The sequence below is a fragment of the Misgurnus anguillicaudatus genome, chromosome 17 (assembly GCF_027580225.2).
Source record: "Misgurnus anguillicaudatus chromosome 17, ASM2758022v2, whole genome shotgun sequence".
NCBI classification, from domain to species: domain Eukaryota; kingdom Metazoa; phylum Chordata; class Actinopteri; order Cypriniformes; family Cobitidae; genus Misgurnus; species Misgurnus anguillicaudatus.
The window spans coordinates 40,088,837-40,110,223 of record NC_073353.2 but is presented as its reverse complement, the minus strand read 5'-3'; the positions used below and the strand labels follow the sequence as shown (position 1 = coordinate 40,110,223).

General features: G+C 35.3%; 1 protein-coding gene across 2 annotated transcripts; it reads left to right on the top strand.

Annotated features, from left to right (window-relative positions):
- The first annotated feature begins 283 nt into the window (after positions 1-283).
- fap (fibroblast activation protein, alpha) lies at positions 284-19,917 on the top strand. 2 transcript variants are annotated; one of them, XM_073854763.1, is made up of 27 exons: positions 284-652; positions 844-928; positions 1,771-1,860; positions 1,954-2,048; positions 2,177-2,251; positions 2,347-2,399; positions 2,544-2,617; positions 4,547-4,666; positions 4,781-4,935; positions 5,166-5,263; positions 5,337-5,466; positions 5,571-5,609; positions 5,699-5,797; positions 5,940-6,010; positions 6,086-6,139; positions 8,371-8,498; positions 8,613-8,663; positions 8,891-8,992; positions 9,068-9,137; positions 11,619-11,813; positions 12,297-12,351; positions 13,184-13,283; positions 15,269-15,327; positions 15,415-15,487; positions 15,584-15,657; positions 15,845-16,890; positions 19,697-19,917. In XM_073854763.1, exons 1-26 carry the CDS (start codon positions 650-652, stop codon positions 15,944-15,946), a joined length of 2,250 nt encoding a protein of 749 aa, XP_073710864.1. In that variant the 5' UTR covers positions 284-649; the 3' UTR covers positions 15,947-16,890; positions 19,697-19,917. The 2 variants fall into 2 exon arrangements, with proteins under 2 accessions (XP_073710864.1, XP_073710863.1); XM_073854762.1 differs by having other exon boundaries at positions 285-652; positions 1,768-1,860.
- Positions 19,918-21,387: the final 1,470 nt, after the last annotated feature.

Here is a 21,387-nt window from a genome sequence, read left to right as displayed (position 1 = left end):
CACACCTAAGTGACAATTTTAACTTGCTTATCTATAGGATATTTTGATCTAAAACTTCACATATGTACTCTGGGGACACCAAAGATTTATTTGACATCTTTTAAAAAAGTCTTGTGAAATGTCCCCTTTAAATTTCCTATGAAAGATCAACATCTCTAAGCAATAAAAGTGTCCTCTTGGGTATACAAAACAGATGAATTACACTAATCGTGATAGACATACTGTATATCCCATTGTATGCATGAGAACAAACTGATCCTTATTGTGGCAAAACAAAACCTGTCATCGTATATCTCCGTGCAGACGCTTCAGCTGCTGAAGTCAATGCAGTCGAGCTGCACAGTGAGGCGTTCATGAAGTCAATCTCATCCTAAAGACACTGCGATGGAAACTTATGCGAACTGCTGAGCAAATCATCCGACGACACTGAGTCATGATACATCAGAGGAAGTAACTTTATAACTTTGAAAACAGCAGTCGGACGGCATAAAGCGCAACTATCCGTCCTCTCACATATATCGCGCTATATCGTATGGATATATGTTTAGTAGAACCTGTTTTGGTACGCCTGAATGCAGAGAAGTGAGACACGTCAGCAAACTGAAGATTCCTGAAGTTTGGATGCGCTTTATTAAGCCCCTGCGCAACTATGGTGAGTGACAAGTTTGCGTCTCGTGCACGGTGGGTTTCTGAGTAGAAAACTTTATGCAAGCAGGGTAACAAAGATTGAACATGCTTTAAATGAATTATCTGATGTCTTTAATAAATGGATGATTGTTTTGGTAAAACTTGTTGATGTGTGATGGTTTGTAAAGCGCAGTGGGTTTTTTTCCTTACCTGTAGGGCTGTAACAAGGTGTGCGTGGCGCTGCTCACGGCTGTTGTCGTCATCACGCTCATCATTATTCTCACGGCGATTTACGCCAACAGTGAGTGACAGCTCCTTAAATCTCCTCAGATGTGTTAACTGATTATTAATGCATATATTAATGTCTGTGTTTTAAACATTTGAGAGCAATGTAAAAACATTTGAAGGAAGCTTATGGGCGCATCTGTCAAGTCGAGTTAAGTGTTGTTATCCTAATTTATAAAGCAAGACACAACCTATTTACGTTGTCTTTTCACCATTGACATTAATAAATGATTTCTCGTATTTGTTCCTATAAACAGATTAAATAAATTTGAATGGAAATTTTCCCAGCAGCGCCCCCATGTGAACACAACAGGCATTATTAGGAATTATTGATGTGGCAATGTCTTATTCTGCAATATATCGTTTTTAGTTTTTATTTTAAGATAGTACACTGCAAAACATGATTTTCAAGAAAAAAAATTATAAGTATTTTTGTCTTGTTTTCAGTAAAAATATATAAAAACATTTAAACGTTTTTCTTAAACACTAAATTCAAGAATAATTCAAGAAAAATTTACTTACCTCATTGGCAGATTTTTTAGCTTGTTTTATGCTCAAAATTAATAAAATTTTATATTTTTGGTCTAAAACTAGACTTATTTTCTTTGGTCGTTTTGCTCATCAAAAAAAAGCATCTTAATTTAAGAATTGTTTGATATTTTTACTGAAAACAAGACAAAAATACTAAGAAAATTTCTTCTTGAAAATAATTTTTTGCAGTAGTACATTTTAGTACTAGTGCTGTATTTCAATATAAATATTTTAACTTTATTTTATTGTATTTTTTATTATATATTTCTTTTCTTTTAGTATTGAAACCTGAGATATAACTTTCTTCCCTCACTTTGTTTTCAGAAGTTGATTCTGTTTCAAAGAGAACATTTTCTTTTGACGATTTTTACAATGATACTATCAGGTATAAAACCTACAATCTCTACTGGATATCAGGTATGACACCTAAAGACACCTGGTTTATGTTTTTTTATGTAATGACCTCGGTTTCACCCTGGCACAAACAATGCTCTGTCTCTTTACCAACAGACAATGAATACCTCCACAAAACCAGTGAGGATTTTGTTTACCTTTACAATGTTGAAACTATGAATAACTCAATATTCCTGAGCAACACAACATTTGTAAGAGAACACATTGTATGGTCCTTCATTTTTTTTTTATAAAAAGTATCTTATAGGCTATTAAGCCATTATTATGTAACTGTACATGCTACCATCTCAGTTCCTCGGTTGATTCATTTGATTTACAGGCTAAAGTTGATGCATCAAATTACATTTTGTTGGCAGACAGAAAATATGTCATCTTTGAAAGCAACTACTCAAAGGTAACCTAAAATCACTACAGTAAAACCCACGATGTACATACTATAAACTGATTACTTATGCTGAAATCTCTAACCTAGTTGAAATTCTTCAACAGCACTGGAGACATTCATTCAATGCCTCCTATCATATTTACGACATGGAGTCTCAGTGAGTCAAAATATATAACATCTAAATATTTTTTCAGATCCTGGGAAAGCAATGGACATTACAGTAATTCATTATATACGTTAGTCATAAATGCAGTACTTCTGCTACTCACCACAAAATAATATGTCTCATTATTTTTATAAGGGATTTTATCTCCAAGGGGCAAATTCCACCTTCTACACAACTCTTAGTTTGTGCACCAAAGGGACAGAAAATGGTGAGTAACATACTCCAGATATTCTTCTTACTATTGCGATAATGTCCAGTTTTCCAACTAAGAAAATTCCAAATAAAAAGTAACTTTCCAAACTCCAACACAGTAAACACTTTTTACAAGATGCTTCATGTTGGTTTGTGGCTTTTATAAAAGTGAATACACTGCAAAAAAGAAATGACTTTAATATAACTTGACTTCTAGTTGATCATTTGGAATATTTTTTCTTGTTTTCAGTACAAACATCTAGAAATTCTTAAATCAAGATGCATTTTCTTGATGAGCAAAAAAAGAACTTAAGAAAATAAAGCTAGTTTTTTAACAAAACAAAAAAAAACATAAAATTTAAGTGAGAAATGTTATTAGAAATAACATAATCTGCCAATTGGGTAAGAACAATTTTTTTTATTCAAGAAAATCTAGCTTACCACGTTGGCAGATTTTATGCTTGTTTTAAGTACAAATTCACTTAAATGTTATGTTTTGTTTTGTTTTTGTTTTTTGTCTAAAAACTAGATTTATTTTCTTAGGTCATTTTGCATATCAAGAAAATGCATCTTATAACTGTAGCTCATGATCTATCTTCACTGCAAAAAATGACTTACTTTCTTACTTAGTATTTTTGTCTTGTTGTCAGTAGAAATATCTAAAAATTCTTAAATTAAGATTTCTTGATGAGCAAAATGACCTAAGAAAAATAAGTCTTGTTTTTAGACAAAAAAATATACAATTTAAGTAAATATGAGCTTAAAACAAGCAAAAATATCTGCCAATGGGGTAAGAAAAAAATCTAAATATAAGTTTTCTTTTTCTTAAACACCTAAGAACAAGTTTCTCACCCGTATTGGCAGATAGTTTAGCTTGTTTTAAGCAGAAATTCACTTAAAGCTCACACAACACAAGCTGTTTCTGCATTTCTGATGTTAATCTGGAGTACCTATAGAGTAGTATGACATCCTTTATATCTCTGAAGAGTCTTTAGTTTTGTCAGATTTATAAAAGAAAGATTAACTTTACCAAATTTTTCCGATAACATACAATAAAATGAAGAAGGAGGAGTTACTGCCGCGGGAGGAGCGAGTACGAGTCATGCAACACTATACAACACTGTTTAACTTATGATTCACTACATGTTTGTGTCGTTTATATAATATGCACGCACCTATTTCCAGCATAAGACAGAAGTCTTACTTACCGCATGCAACTCATGACCCGGTTGGGACTTTTCAATGAAATCCAGCGCATCAAACACACACGCAAAACTCTGCTGCTACCTCGGATAATAAACTATATCTATTGTTTCCATAAGGCTGGATTTCTTCAACCAAAAACACACTTCTTCATTCATGCCATTGTTGAGTTTTGAAATTAAACAAAGCTGTCGCGTAATGTGAATGTTTGTATCGTCTCTCGCTGATTGACGGGTGGGCGGGGGAAGTGCCCATAAAAAGAAGTGATACGTATAGAAACCCCTGAAACGTCAGCTGAACCTGTAATCGAAAAAAAAAACACTTTCCGAAACTTATACTAACCCTAGGGAAGTGCATTTGCACAGAAATACTCTGTAACATGCCCAGCTGCTTTTTTGACACTTTGTCTATGTTTAGCATGAGGATACAACTCTATAATTGTGTTAATAAGTCAGAATGCATGAAATACCATTGAACCACCCCTTTAAGTTGTATATTTTTTGTCTAAAAACTAGACTTATTTTCTTAATTTTGCTCAACAAGAAAAAGCATCTTAATTTAAGAATTTCTAGATATTTTTACTGAAAACAAGACAAAAATACTAAGAATTCTTTTTCTTGAAAATCATTTTTTGCAGTGTTTAAAGTTTATCATTAAAAAAATTCTTGAACATTAACTTTTTATTCTGGGATCTTTTATTTCGAGAGGAGTCTCTAATATCTTGATATTGTCCATCCTAATGGCTTATGTCTGGGATTTTAATATTTACCTCAAAATGAACGCCACCGCTGAGCCACTACAAGTTACCCACAATGGAAAAGAAAATCTGATTCTCAATGGAATACCAGACTGGGTTTACGAAGGTAACTCATTTATTCACAACATCAAATCGTACTGACATACAGAAGACCCTATATGTTAATATACAGTTTTTATTTACATCACCTAATCCTGTTTCCATCCATTTTTGATCATAGAGGAAATTTTCGCCTCCAATGAAGCCGTATGGTGGTCTCCAGAAGGAAAATATCTGGCATATCTACAAATTAACGACACTGGAGTTCAGAAAATTGAATACACGATGTATGGAGATGACCAGTACCCCAAGACAGTATCTATTCCCTACCCAAAAGTAAATGATTCATTATTATCTATTTAATAATGTTACATAATATAAACAAGCTATAGCATGGCTTACTATATATTCAGTATAATATACTAGGGTCAGGTACACCTTATATTTTTCAAAATACATTTTTGCTTTAAAGAACTGTAATAGATAGATGTGGGTTAAATTAGCTGACTTTAATGTGTTTTCTTTACAAAAATACATTTGGATTGTGATGTATTTCTCTTTACAAGGCAGGCAGTGTCATTCCCAGAGCAAAGCTGTTTGTGATCGATACAGAAAATATATCCAAGCTTTCGGAAGTTGTGGTGCCAAATACCATCGGAGAGGGGTGCGTCCTAATTTACACGCTAATAATGCAATTCGTCTGAATTCATAATGTCATTTCATTTGCTCTTTCTCAGAGATCACTACCTCAGCTCGGTCACATGGATCACAGAAACACGACTGGCCGTACAATGGCAGCCTCGCAGACAGGACCAAGTCCTCCTGCAGATCTACGACTATGACGGCACCAGCTGGACAGAAAACTCGGTGAGATTCCAGTTCCTTAAAAATGTGTCAGATGAAACCTTGATATACACTAACACTACTGTATATTGTGGATATAAATGTATTTTTTTCTGGGTTTTGAACAGAAATTTTATCAGAAGAGCAAAACTGGCTGGGTTGGTCGGGTGAGTGACAGCAATCACATAAACCCTTCAGAACGTCCTGATGTTCACTGAATGTGCTGATCATGTGAAATCATGTGTGTTTATTACAGTACTTCCCTTTACCTCCTTACTTTACTGAGGACAACTTGAGTTTTTACAAGGTTATGAGTAATGACGCTGGTTACAAACATCTCCACTATGTGACTGGAGTAAGTTTTTTTCTGTCATTCATGTGTAAAGCTCAGATTAATTAAGCTGAGGTGTGCCAGTAACAATGAAATATAACACTCGAACAAACACTGTGGTACAAGCATTACTAGTTATTGGTCAGTCAACTTTGTTGTTTTTTAGGGAAAAGCAACAGCCATAACCTCAGGCAAATGGGAAGTGATATACATCTCTAAAGTAACCAAAGATGCAATGTGAGTATTATATGTAGATAAACGTATCTTGTTTCTTATTGCTGCACATCTCTTATACGGTATGTGTTTCCACAGATATTATGTGAGTAATGAACACATGGGAAGACCTGGACAAAGAAACCTTTACAAGTAACCATACTGTATCTTTCTTTGTACTGTACTGTATGTCAACCATCTGACATCCGCTCTGTATAAGATAAGATCAGAGATAAGAGCATTTTAAACTACCCAAGCAATTTTTAGTTAAAAATATCTAATAGCCATACAAATGTCTAGGCTAAAACCAGGCAAAATTTGGGCTGACAGTGAAAATTTAAGTAGAAAAAAAAATGTAATGATTCACTGAAATGCACAAAATTTTGTCAATATGACTGAATTTAATCCGATTGCAGGTTATGACAAGACAGTTTATAATACAATACATGTACACATTTACATGTACATTCTATATAATCCAAACCAAACATCTGCCTAAGCACACAGTCAGAGTTGCCAGATTTTCGTATTAAAACCAGCCCACTATCCAAAAGCATCCCAAAGACTATTCAGAGCTCAAATACCAATAACTAATCAATGAAGTCTTTTCATCTTTAACCCGCAGAAAAAAATCTGCTTTCGGAAACAGTTTAAAAAGCCCAAATCTGAACTTTGCCAAACGCAGAGGACTTGGCAACGCAGTGCACAGGATCTCTCGTCGAAAGGCACCACGCTATTTAATTGCTTTATGTAATGTTATGAAACACACTGCAAAAAATTACTTTCATACTTAGTATTTTTGTCTTGTTTTCAAAATATCTAAAAAAAATTAAAATAATATGCATTTTCTTGATGAGCAAAATTACCTAAGAAAATAAGTCTAGTTATTAGACAAAAATATACAATTTAAGTGATTTTGTGCTTAAAACAAGCAAAAATATCTGCCAATGGGGTGAGAAAAGTTTTTATTTTTTCTTAAGCACTTAATTCAAGCATGTGCACAAGGTATTTTTGCATCCAATTAAGAAAATACACTGTAAAAAATTATTTTCAAGAAAAAAGTTCTTAGCAGTTTTGTCTTGTTTTCAGTAAAAAAATCTAAAAATTCTTAAATTAAGATGTTTTTTCTTGATGAGCAAAACCACCCAAGAAAATAAGACCAAAAATATCGAATTTGGGTGATTTTGTGCATAAAGCAGGCGGGAACTGCCAATGGGGTGAGCACATTTTTCTTGAATTTTTCTTGAATTTAGTGTTTAAGAAAAAAATTTAAGATTTTTTTGCTTACCCCATTGACAGATATTTTTGCTTGTTTTGTGCACAAAATCACTTAAATTTGATATTTCTGTTAATCTCACTATTTATGTAAGGAAAAACGACATGTAACCAAATTGAAGTTTATTTTAGCTAGAAGTGGGTTACTCATAGCCTGACTATATCGGGTCTATACTTAACCTAGACAGTGACATGACGGAAAGTCTTAAGTGTTTAGCCGGTCTCACAGTTTTGTCTGGCTGGTTAGTCTGATATCTGTTGACAGTTTTAGAGCTAGGCAGTGTTGTAGTTGAGACCACCTAAACCAAGACAAAGACCATCATACAATGCATGGAATTACATCTTGGATATGGGCCTTCGTATCAAATCAGGGCTCCAGACTGCCACCAAATGGTGCAATTTTGCCACCAAAATTTGAGAGTGTGCCACTGAATTTTACATCCAGTCGCAGATGTGCGACCAGTAAATTAGACCTTTTTGTTTGTGATGTGACACTGAATTGTACTTTCTGCATCAATCATCAAAGTATTTCTTAGTGATACAGTGTATTACTTAGTAGAAATCGGAATATTTGGTTAGCATGTTGATTTACGGTATGTGCCCCTAAATTTTCTGGTTGTGCCCCTAAAATTTTCAGTTGGGGGCCAATGTGCTCCTAGTGAAAAAAGTTAGTCTGGAGCCCTGTAAATTATTGACAGATTTCTTTTTGGACAATTCCCTATATCTTACTGGCACAAGAGTACCAAAAGAAATCAATAAGAAATGCTTTTAAAGCCAGAAGTTTTACATCCAATGACATTAAAGATGTTAACACATAAATCAGACGATGCACAGCAATTTCATGTAATTGACCGGTCGGACCGGTCTTGAATTAAAATCCCGAGACCACAAAGTCTGATTAATGACAGTCGTGACCAAGACCAAGATAATCAGAAAATGGTCTTGAGATTGGTCTAGACTGGTCTCGATGAGTACTACAACACTAGTGCTAGAAAAAGCTGATTTCTGACAAGCTTAAATGTAGGCTGGTTTTTCTTCAGAGAATGATATCACATTAAAAATCGAAGGCTGATTTATTATGTAATATCTAAAAACATTTTATTTCTCAGGATTTCGATCACAAAAGATGGTCACTCTACACCCGAGTGCGTCACCTGCTCCCTGTACCAGGACAGATGTCAGTATAACTCGGCTTACTTCAGCACTGACGCCTCCTACTTCCGCATGGACTGTTACGGTTAGTGCACACGCTTTTACACCTGCTCACACAAAACAACAACCTGTGGAAACCTCAGATGATCCGATCAGGCATCACAACATGACAGTTCACTAATAAAGTGTAATCTTACAGGACCAGGACTTCCATTGTTTACACTGATGGACAACCGAGGTCCTGCTAAAGGTTTGGTCATTATTCCTGACCCTCATGTCATTTGAAACCTGTCTGATGTTACTTTATCTATCAATCTTATGTGGGTCAGACCTGTCATTGTAGAAGATCTGCATGAAGATTCCTCAAAATCCTTTATAGTGGTCTTCTTTAGCGTGAGGTTTGGAATTAGGGTAGATCAATGATGACAGGACTGTCTCATCTATGATTTGAAGTGAATTCATGCTGTCCTTTTTTAGCAATTCAGATTTTGGAGGACAATGAGAAACTGAAAAGCATTCTGACCACTGAACTTCTCATGCCCACTATCAAGCACTCCACCATGAAGATCGCAGGATTCGGTACTTAAAACCATGTAAAGCATTCAGTGATTTGAGAATCCTATCATCTAATCCTGTTTGATGATCTTTCTACAGATCTCTGGTACAAGATGATGTTCCCACCAAATTTTGACTCCTCCAAAAAATATCCACTTTTTATTCAAGTGTAAGGTTCTATTATTGTGTAATGAATTTGTTTTGGAAAAAAAAGAGATTTACCTGACTATACACTCTCAGAAAAGGTACATGAAGGTACAAAAGTTGTCACTGGGGCGGTACCTTTTCAAAAAGTACACTTTTGTAGCTAGAAGGTGCATATTGGTACCTCAAATGTATACACTGGTACCTGAAAAGTATATATCTGTACCAATTAGGGTACTATCCCAGTGACAGCATTTGTACCTCTATTTCTAATGCTGCGTTTACCCCAGCCGCATTTGAGGAATCAAAATCGTGTCTACCGCGTCAAGTTTGCCGCTTGAACAGTTTGAATGCATTTGCGTGTCTAGAGCGAAGTAGAGGCGCGGAAAAAGCAAGCAGAGGTGAAATCCGCTTCTTGTGGAAGGGGCAAGTGCTATCCGGTTGTCTGTTTGCAAGATGGCTGATGTTCATCGTGCATTCATCAAGAGAGTTAACGGTTTTGTATTTGGTAACCTTACTATAGGGGGAAAATAGTTTAAAAAATGACGGGAACGCTGTGGGTCGATAAACGTCACGTGACTCAAAAGTGAAATGTGTATTTGAAGAGTTTTATTGGAAAACGAGATAACCACCGTTTTTTTAATTGTTCATAAATCGCGTTTTTTTGGTTGTGCATTCCAATTAATTTCAATGCAACTGCAGTTGGTTTGTTTTGATTTAAACCTTCATAACTTAAAAAATACAGCTAAGTAGCACCATAAAACAAAATAATAACATGATAACATAATAATAAACATGTTTTGACAAAAATGTTAAAAAATGGATTTATCTCGTTTTGCAACGAAACTCTTCATTTACAACTTACCAGGTTGCTCAATGTCTTCACTGAAACTATTCCAAGTGAGGTCCTTTTTATTCCTGTCTCTATAAAAATAAGAATTTGTGTCGTATAGCTCCGGGTGACAATATCAAGCATTCCTTCATGTTGAATGAGTGACTCCGGGCGGGGCTGCCGCCACAGCAGCAAGCAGGCTCCTGATTGGTTAAGGCGCGAAAATCCGCCAAAGTTCAAATTTTTCAACTCAGGCTTCAGCCACAAATTCACGACAAACACAAAATGCACAAAAAGCACCATTTACGTGTACCACGCCAGACGCTCAATTCTACAGCGCTGTGCTAAATGCCTCATTCGCGCCGCGAGACCTCCAGATGAGCATCAACGAATCTTCACATTGACTTCACTTGCGCTTGACGCCTCTACTGCGGCTGGTGTAAACACAGCATTACTGTGGGTTTACACCAGCTGCGTTTGAGGCGTTAAAATCGTGTCTACCGCGCCTAGTTTGCTTGAACAGTTAGAGTGTACTCGTTTCATTCGCGTGTGAAATTCTAGTCATCGAGACATTCACGTGGAAATTTGCGTCATGGGAGGTGCTTCTGCAACTCTGCTCACTTTCTGTAATCACGTCACTACTAAAGCAAGCTCCTGATTGGTTAACGAGGCACATTTTTTCGCCAAAGTTAAAATTTTTCAACTCGCGCATTTGCCGCGAACTAAACGCGCGACTGAGGCGGAAACGCCTCTACCGCGCCGCACGAAACGGCTCATTCCCACCGCGAGACCTCCAACACGTCTTCACATTGACTTAACATTGAAATCACTCGCGCTTGACACCTCTACTGCGGCTGGTGTAAACGCAGCATTAGAGTGTACTGTATGTAACCTTGGACCGTTTTTTTTTCTTGTTTTTTTTTTGAGAAATTGAGATTTATACATAATCTGAAAGGTGCATAAATAAGCTTTCCATAGATGTATGGTTTGTTAGGATATTAGCTAAGAATCAGGGGGTGAAAATATTGAGAAAATTAGCTTTAAAGTTGTCCAAGTAAAGTACTTATATTACTAATGATAAAGTTTTGAGATATTTATGGTAAGAAATGTACAAAATATCTTCATAAAACATTATCTTTAACTAATATCCCAATGATTTATGTCTGGCTATTGCTTCAAACATACCCGTGTTAATTATGACCCAGTTTTGTGGCCCAGGTTCACGTATGTCTTTTACAGTACCTGATTTTAAGTATGAAACACTAATCTACAGTATCAGTGGTATGAAGTCATTCTTCATATATCTTTTAGTTTTTTTTATTTAAACATACATAAATGCATAAAAAATAAAATGACCAAAAAATCAATCAATTATTTATCTTAAATAAACAAAACATGATTATCAACCCGGGTAATATAATCAGTCTGTTTGTCCAATATTGTTCAAATGTAAAAGCATAAACACCTTTTGATATCACTAGGTCCTGTGATGTAACAAATGTTTTTTTGAAAATACAAATACCCCATCTAGTATCAATTGGTCTTAATAAATGCATGCATAAAAGAATGAGCACAATGCTATTTAAATCATTTTTTTCCCTTATACAGTTGAAAAATTACAAAAATATAGTAGGCATTTTAACCATGTCTTTATTATAACCGTTCAAAATAAAGGTACGGGGGTCCAGCGAGCCAGAACACAGACTATGTTTTCCGACTGGAGTGGGCCACGTACTTGTGCAGTACAGAGCAGATCATCATCGCCAGCTTTGATGGCAGGGGAAGCGGTTTCCAGGGAGATGAGATAATGCACGCCATCTATGAGCGACTGGGAACGTATGAGGTGGAAGATCAGATCTCGGCCGTGAGGTGAGCCAAAGCGAACGATGTGCACACGCTCCGTGCTAACGTCACACCTGCTGCCTGTGCTTCAGATGGGTGACGATGAGCTACAATCATTTAGTGTAATATATAACGCTAGAGACATGAGTCACATCTGACACACTGAAAAAAATGATTCATTGAATTTAATAAAAAATTTTAAGGTAAGTGGTTGCAATCAATTTATTTAAGCTACATTTAAACAAAAGTTTTACATTTTATTTTATGTTACTATTCTTTTTTGTTTAAATGTAGCTTAAATAAATTGATTGCAACCACTTACCTTAAAAAAATTGATTAAATTCAATGAATCATTTTTTTCAATGCAGCTTGTAAGAAAGAGTCATGTAGTCTGTGTTAAAAAGAGTTACGGTCACTTGAGTTAAATAAGAAGTGATAGCTTTTAATATCTTTCAACATTAACAGCTATACCAAATGCTGCTTTTCATGTGTGTTTGTGTCTAATTTCAGAAAATTCATTGAAATGGGTTTTATTGACAAAGACAGAATTGCTATATGGGGTTGGGTGAGTAAAATGTTTTCCACAGAATCTTTTGATACACTTTCAGAAGAAATTGTACAAACGCTGTCACTGGGACAGTACCATTTAAGGTCCCCAGATGGTACCAACATTTACCTGTGAGGTACTAACATGCACCCTTCTGGTGTGTACCTTTTGAAAGGGTAAATCATCCCATCGACAGCTTTTGTACATTAAATTCCAAAAATTAGTGTATAACATGCCAACAGGTCTTTATATCCTTAGTTTCATCATGTTGGCTCGATAAAATGCCAAACTCGATTTGTTTAAGATGAAAGATGAACTTTGTGTTGCCTGGCAACCATTTAGTACACTCAAGCAAATGCAACATCCTAGCCAGCTCTAATCCATAACACCCTAAAACACCTAAGCAACACCCTAGCATCCACACAGTACCCTAGCAACCGCCTGCAACTACCAACCACCCAAAACACCCCAGCAACAATACAGCACACTTTTGAAATGATGGGTTGTTTTAAGTTAATAATGTTTAAGAGTTAATATTGGACAATCACATGTTAGGTTTTAAATAAACGTATGCTTTACCTTTCCAACCAGCATCCCAGCATAGGTTTATTTATAACTCAACATGTGTGCTGCTGTCCAATATTCACCCAGCATTGGGTTAAAACAAACCAGCATTTTTAAAAGCAGAAACAGATTAGCATTGCATTTGCACAAAACATACAGTAAGTAATACATTTACACTTATTGAATATCAAGAATTTTCAACAATTAATTTCTAGATTAAGATATTTCTTTACATGCTTTCATAAAGCAGTCACATTAATTCACAAAACATTTGTCTCGATTACAGTCATATGGTGGATATGTGACCTCAATGGTTCTGGGATCAGGAAGTGGCCTGTTTAAATGTGGAATTGCTGTGGCTCCTGTTGCTAAGTGGGAGTATTATGGTATGTGATGTCACTGTTTTCTGATCATATATATATATATATATATGAAGAGTTTGGTTCCAAAACGCGATAAACGCCATTTTTGAAAAAAATGAGTTACTGCCAAAATCAATATTATATCAGGTGAGTAGTTAAAAGTAAATAATTAATTTTGCGCAAAATCCAATATCCGCCGTGATATTCTGTCATCTTTTCTCCCTTTTTTCCCAAAATGCGACAAACGCCACTTCTCCTTTTTTACAGAACGCAATAAATCCATTTCTGATATTACAGCGGACCATTCACGCAATGTAAACAAACATGGCGGCGCGCTGAGTACACGGAGTCCTAGTTTTCCTCATCTACTTTGTACTTCGTGATCAACAAACAAAACAAAATAATACTTTAATAGCATTGCCAAACCTGTGATGGTTTTCTGTGACGGGAAAGAAACGTAAGCCATCAACAGCTAATAATTTCCGCGAGAGGCATTCGGTTGCTTGTTCTCCAGACAGCATCAAGCTTCTCATGCTAACACATTGTGTTCTTAATATAACAAAGTAAGTGTTTTGGTTAATGCCATTAATGTTTATTTTTTTAGTCATTGTATACCACTAGTCAACTAAATAAATATAAAATGGTAAAGATGAATGCACATTTATACATTGATTTAATAGATTTATAGCATTTTGAAATAAAAAACTTGTAATGGATTTATTGCATTTTGTGGAAAAAAGAATTCGTTTTTATAATAAATATTTGAAAATCAAGTTATGGATTTGAATTTTTTATGTTTTTATAACCTAAAGATGCTATGTGAAAGTTTGTAACAGAAAATAGTTGTTTTCATCTTGTCACTTTCTTGGTATAGAAAACACGTTTTTACCGAAATTTGTCAAAATGGATTTATTGCGTTTTGGAACCAAACTCTTCATATATATATATACACGTCATTAGCAGCTGTTTCTATGGGCTATTATATGCAAGTTGTCCGCCATATTGGAAGGGTCTAAGGCAGTGTAGGTCGCTGAATACGTCATCAAGCCTCATTTATTTAAGTTAACTGAGCATTACATATGCAATTCATAAGCATATTACAACAATTTACCATTAACTAAGAATAATAGTCAACTTTGTAATTGCTAATATTTTGAAATAAGACAGTTTTGATGACGTATGCAGCCTGGAAATTCAGATAAAAGCCAGTGCACTGCAAAAAAATGATTTAAGAAAAAATTGTCTTAGTATTTTTCAGTAAAAATATCTAAAACTTCTTAAATAATATGCTTTTTGATGAGCAAAACGACCCAAGAAAATAAGTCTAGTTTTTAGACGAAAAATATCAAATTTAAGTGATTTTGTGCATAAAAAGAAAATTTAAGTAAAATGTTGCAGATTTTGTTGCTTGTTTTATGCACAAAATCACTTGAATTTGATATTTTTGGTCTAAAAACTAGACTGATTTTCTTGGGTCGTTTTGCTCATCTAGAGGAAGCATCTTGATTTAATAATTTTTAGATATTTTTACTGAAACAAGACAAAAATACTAAGACAATTTTTCTTGAAAATTATTATTTTTTTGCAGTGTAATATGCATGTTTTTAATATTATCAAATGTTACTTGCTTTTGTATAAACCCAAACATTATAACTTCTTACAAAATACACAAAAATGAAAGCGTTACCAATCACAACGTGAAGAAGTTACTGTATTTTAAAAATCTGTAATACTGTGTTAATACAAAAACAACACATTCTTGCCTGTGAAAAGTTATCCCATTTTTTCACGAATATAAATCTCTGAAGGAGGCTGCGCAATGTGTCCTTAAAAGCTGTGATTGACATCTGCATCAGGACCGTTACTTATCGTCTACTTATGCTGTAGAGCAGTCGATTGGTGTATCCATGTTGCAACGTATACATATCTAGTTTTTTATTTGTATTTCTGAACTCATCACAGAATAATGCTTTCAATAACAGAATCAATGTTGCTGCTTTTATTTACAGATGCTGTTTATACAGAGAGGTACATGCATCGCCCTGACGAAAACTCTGATGGCTATAAAGTAATTGAACTTATGAAGACTATGTTTTAAAATGAATACAGTACTGTATTTATGGATACAGTATTTTATCATTTTGTTTATTTGCAGAACTCCACAGTGACCGGCAGGGCAACAAATTTCGAGACTGTACAATACTTGCTGGTTCATGGAACGGCAGACGGTAAAAACATGTCAATCTAAACACTATAGATGTGTATTTGTATTGTGATGAATTAAATGACTGATATGATATATTCAATTGTCTCTGCTGGTCCAGATAACGTTCACTTCCAGCAGGCCGCTCAGATTTCTAAAGCATTGGTGGAAAATCAAATTGATTTCGAATCAATGGTGAGTATTTGTGATGTATTTATCTCACAAAACTTTAAAAATAGGTCATATTTCCTTCCAGAATTAATTTAAACAAAGACGACACATCATTTTGCATGAAGAAAGATGATGATACTTTTAATTTTTAAGTCTGATGGGATATAATGTTCTTGTACTCATACTGTATGTCTGTGTAATGTGTTTTCAGTGGTACACTGATAAGGATCACAGTCTGTCGGGTAAAGCGCGTTACCACCTCTACAAACACTTAAACCATTTTCTGCTAAACTGCTTCAAAGAGAAAAAATAAATGGACATATTGATGCTGAGAAGACAAAAATATCCCTCTTACATCAACAGAGACTGTTAAAGATTAATCCATGTTAGTCTGTACATAAAATGTCAATGGAAAATTGAAAAATGTATCATATCTTCATGATATTGACACAGTTTTTTATTTTTTTTAATGTGATATTTGTACTGTTGTTTTTTATTAAATTGTTGTTTATGAACGTTCTGATATGAATGTTGACATGTTAAATATTTACACATTGATTGTGAAATGCTTATAATGTTTGGTTTTGTTTATGCACTGACTTCAAGTGAGTGATCTGAGCTTTTGGTTTGTAAGATCAAATAATTTTAAGACCTTTTTACACAATGTTTTATAAAAAAAATAAAAGTATTTTTGTGTCCTAAAAGTGGTGTGTGTAAATTGTAGCGGCATCTAGTGGTGAGATTGTGAATTTGCAAGCAACAGCTCACCCCTCAATTTCAAAACACATAGTTGCTGCCACAAAAAAATGTCGTTGTCTCAGACGACGGCTGCGTCCGAACCACCTACATCCATACTATAGATAGGGAAAGTGTAGGAGAGGTTATCTAACGAAGAAGACAGATGGGTGTTGTTTTATTTAAAATCTCCGAAAGCAGTAACACAGTGTATTGTGCTTGTTTGACATCATTCCAGTTAACGACTAACTTCTTGTTATGATGATGTTTGTCACGTGATGTATCAACATGGCAGATGTAGTACGTCCGAATTCATTCATACTAATATCCATATTCATACCATACAGTACTGTTATAACAGTCGATTGAGTCTAATTCAGTACATACTGTCACAGTATGCGATTTCAGATGCAGCCAATGCATCGTCCAAAAGCACACTGGAGAGCAGTTTGTCCGTTTAGGGCCACAGTAGAAATGTAAGGAGACCCGCGGCGTATGGAGATAAAAACAACTCATACTAAGGTAATAAAAACAATACAGTTAATTACATAAGGTATGTAGATCAGTGTTTCCTAACCTTTTTTGACTTGTCATAAATATTATACTGTATTAAACGTAGTATTAACATTTAATAATAAAAATCTTGTTTTGATTAACACTGGAATTGATGACAGTGACACACGCAGCTGTGACCAACTCAGCAACCTGGTAGCTAGCTTTGAGCGCTTTTTCAAACACTGTGGCAGTGCTTTTTTTTCATGGTACACCAAACAAGTGGTCACGCCACACTGTGCCGCAGCACAGTGCTTGGGAAACACTGATGTAGATTATATTGCATTTCTGTCAAGAGATCCTTTTAAAAGTTACACAATGAACCTTTAAAGGAATAGTCTACTCATTTTCAATATTAAAATATGTTATTACCTTAACTAAGAATTGTTGATACATCCCTCTATCATCTGTGTGCGTGCACGTAAGCGCTGGAGCGCGCTGCGACGCTACGATAGCATTTAGCTTAGCCCCGTTCATTCAATTGTACCATTTAGAGATAAAGTTAGAAGTGACCAAACACATCAACGTTTTTCCTATTTAAGACGAGTAGTTATACGAACAGGTTTGGTGGTACAAAATAAAACGTAGCGCTTTTCTAAGCGGATTTAAAAGAGGAACTATATTTTATGGCGTAATACCACTTTTGGGAGTACTTCGACTCGGCGCTGTAACACCATCCCTCTCCCATTATGAGAGTGAGAAGGGGAGCGGACTTTTCAGGCGAGTCGAAGTACTCACAAAGGTGCTGTTGCGCCATGAAATATAGTTCCTCTTTTGGGTCCGCTTAGAGGGGCGCTGCGTTTTGTTTTGTGCCACCAAGCTTGCTCGTATAACTACTTGTCTTAAATAGGAAAAACGTTGATGTGTTTGGTCACTTCTAACTTTATCTCTAAATGGTACCATTGAATGAATGGGGCTAAGCTAAATGCTATCGAAGTGTCGCAACGCGCTCCAGCGCTTACGTGCACGCACACAGATGATAGAGGGATTAGTTAAGGTAATAACATAGTTTAATATTGAAAATGTCAGCTGATACGTCAGCTGTGAGACGGTTGATTGCTGTGATACTTGTCCCACCTCTCCTCCACTGTGATTGGATGGCCGCATGAGAACTGACATTGACGAGGGGAGCTTTTCATCCAAAGTTGAACATTTTTCAACTTTCGGTGCTCAGTGCTGACTGCAGAAAAAACGCAGGGTGCCGGTTTTCAGCACGGAAGAAAACCACTAGCTGCTGGCTTATTTGAAAAACGTAGAGCTTCCATTGGAAACAATTGAAAACATGCACCGGCCGCAGGCGTAAAAGTTTGGTGTGCACGCCTCCTTAGGGGTGGTTTCATGGACAGGACTAGGCCTTAGTTAAATTGGGATATTTTAAAAGCATAGTTAAAAAAATGTGCATCTTGAGTCACAATACTAACACTGATATATTTTAAAGGGCACCTATTTCATTGCTAAAAACAATGTTATTTGTGTATTTGGTATAATACAATGTGTTCGCGTGGTTTATGGTTAAAAAACACATTATTTTCTACATACTGTACATTTTTGTAGCTCCAGATTTCACTTTCTTTCTGAAACGCACAAATTTGAAAAGCTCTGTATATGGCCAGCTAATCTGTACGTTGTGATTGGCCTGAATACCTCTGATGTCAGGCGGAAATGTGACGCTCCTTACCAAGTTTGAAAGATTCGTTAACAGGAGTTCATTTACAGGCTGTGAGTCTGAAGTGGGATGAATTATGATAATGTCGGTCTTGTCTACATCACTGATCCCAGGAAGTAAACTGTTGCCTACAATCTGTGTGTTTGTTGTAGTCCAAGACAAAAGAGTTACGTTGGAGACGATAACTCGCGTCATTGTTTACTTTGGGGTTGCATATCATTAACATGAACTAATACACATTTACACACCAAAGGAAATGTAAAAACGGACAATAGGTGCTCTTTAAGATATGTCAGAGCAAGTTGTTTCGATCAAGACAACACTAACATTTAAGTTAAGGGGGCTTAAGCCCTGTCTGGGAAACCACCCCTAAGTGTTTTATTATAGTCTCATGTGCATACGCTTTGTCAAGGTTTTTGTGCTTTTGTATTCCTAAACAAATTTAACTTACCACATAGACACATTTAAAATGGACAATCTTTCATTTAGGAAAAATGGGCCAAAAATTTTGATAATTTTGCACCCACATGTGTATCATTTTTTTGGTTTCCATTAACTTTCGTTTAATCAGAATTTAATCTAGGGACCATAAATAAGTCATCCAAAACAAACAAGTGGTTGGGCTAAGGGTACAGAAAAGTGAATAATTTCTTTTTTTACATTTTGGCTGAACTACTAAAAAAAAAAGTATAAATTATATTTCCGTACCATACAGCTTTCTATCTCCCTCATTTAAGTTAAAAAAACGACACTTTTAAAAAATAATGATGCTGTAGAAATATTGTCTTTGGTTGAATTTTTACAATCCAAATAACCTATATGTTTCACAAAAGTTTCTGTGCAGTTAAAAAGATTTCATGAAAAGTAAGAAAGAAATGGTTTATCTGAACCAAACGGTTCTTTGAGGAACCAAAATGGTTCTTCTATGGCATCACTGTGAAAAACCTTTTAAGCACCAGAAGAGTATAATCATTGGTGTTTGGTTAAATGTCTTCCTGGATGTTATGCAATTGTCTTTTTTCCAACAAGATAGAATCCTGTTTGATCTTTCCTCTTAAGTGAAGCTTTTTAGTCTGTTTGCTCATTGCCCCATCTCTCTTTTTTAAACAGTTGTCCAGTGCAAATACACGCATGCATTCAGAGGGAATCTTGATTAATGGATTGAAACTAATACAGTGTGTGCGTGTGGATCTTGCCACCTGGGCATCCCTATATAAGACACTGAACATCAGACTGGGGACATGAAATCTCACTGGGAGCCAAAGAGGAGAACCCAGCAACAACATTAGGATTCACTTGATTTTTCGGTGACAGCTCGACACAATCCAGGTGAGCTCAGGGGTGCTGGATGCTTTTTGGTATTATATGTTAACAGCATGAATAAATGAAAATAACTTGTGATCTGCATCCTCAGGTAAAATGATGAAAAGGATTTACACTTTCATTGGACTTTTACTTCTCCTGTTGATCCAGACCAGCCTGCAGATTCCTATCCAGGACACAGAAGAAAACTCCAGGTAATAAAACCTCAATCATTTTGAAATATTTTATCAAATGGATACACTGTCAAAATGACAGTAAGTTACTGTAGATTTTACATTTATATTTTTTACTGGCAACAGTTTGTTCAAAGTTAAATGAACATTAAACTTTTTCAGTCTTTATCTTCTACAGTAAGTTACTGGCAACCAGCTGCATAATTACAGCAAATGTTTTACAGTGATATCTTGAAAACTTAAACGTTTGATAAAAAACTTTTACATTACAATAAAGAATAAAAGAAAGAAATAAAAAAAATCTATTTTAAGGACCTTTAAGATTTTTAAATCTTTATTTTAAACTTAAGCACAAATTTTTACTGTAATGAAAAAAAAAAACATTTTTACTATAATGTGGAATCATTCTTTTATATATAATTTTATATCTGTTTTACTGCATTTTCATTATCATTACTAATAATAAAGTAATTCTTGATATTCTCCTTACTTTCAGCCTTATGTCTGACGAGACATTATTTAATGAGCCGAGAGAAATAAACAACATGAAGAGACATTCAGAAGGAACCTTCTCGAACGATTACAGTAAATACCTGGAGACCAGACGAGCGCAGGACTTTGTTCAGTGGCTGATGAACTCTAAAAGGAGCGGGTACGAACTTATTTAACACAAATGATGTGAATGAGGATTAATATTTGACTTTAAAGTTTATACATTTTGTTTTCCCCCCAGAGCTTTTTCACGACGGCACGCAGATGGCACATACACAAGTGATGTCAGCTCTTATCTACAGGACCAGGCAGCAAAAGAGTTTGTGTCCTGGCTAAAAACAGGGAGAGGAAGACGAGACTGAGAATGACATAAATACTGCCATGATAACTGTGACATTTTACCATATAGCGTTTTATAAAGATTTGTGCTGTCAGTTTCCTTGGATTATGCAAATAAAACTTTCTTCAAGTGAAGCAAAATTATTTTGTCCTGAGAGTCAATGGCAAAATTTTGTTATTTTGTAAAATACAAATAAATATGTTACTATATAGGGAATCGCCTCTGGGATCTTAACTGCTGGGTCAAGACTTAAATATGGGTCGCAGGTTTGTTTTATTTGGGTTGCAGTCTGCAGGGAAAAATAAGAAGCAACTTTAAACTGCAACTACCCAGCAAGCATTTTTGCTTTTAAAGACGTCTAATGGTCGTCCAAACACAGCCCAGATGTCTAGGTTAAAACAAGGCTAAATTTGTGCTGACAGCAGTGGCATCTTTTTCGAGGGTGCACGATGCGAAGCTCATTGCAACATGTA

What these genes read in the sequence shown, in the direction of transcription:
- fap (XM_073854762.1), top strand. An exon ending in AAACTGGCTGGGTTGGTCGG is followed by an intron (nt 5,610 to 5,698) that starts GTGAGTGACAGC and finishes TGTTTATTACAG; the next exon opens with TACTTCCCTTTACCTCCTTA. An exon ending in TGCTAAGTGGGAGTATTATG is followed by an intron (nt 13,284 to 15,268) that starts GTATGTGATGTC and finishes TTTTATTTACAG; the next exon opens with ATGCTGTTTATACAGAGAGG.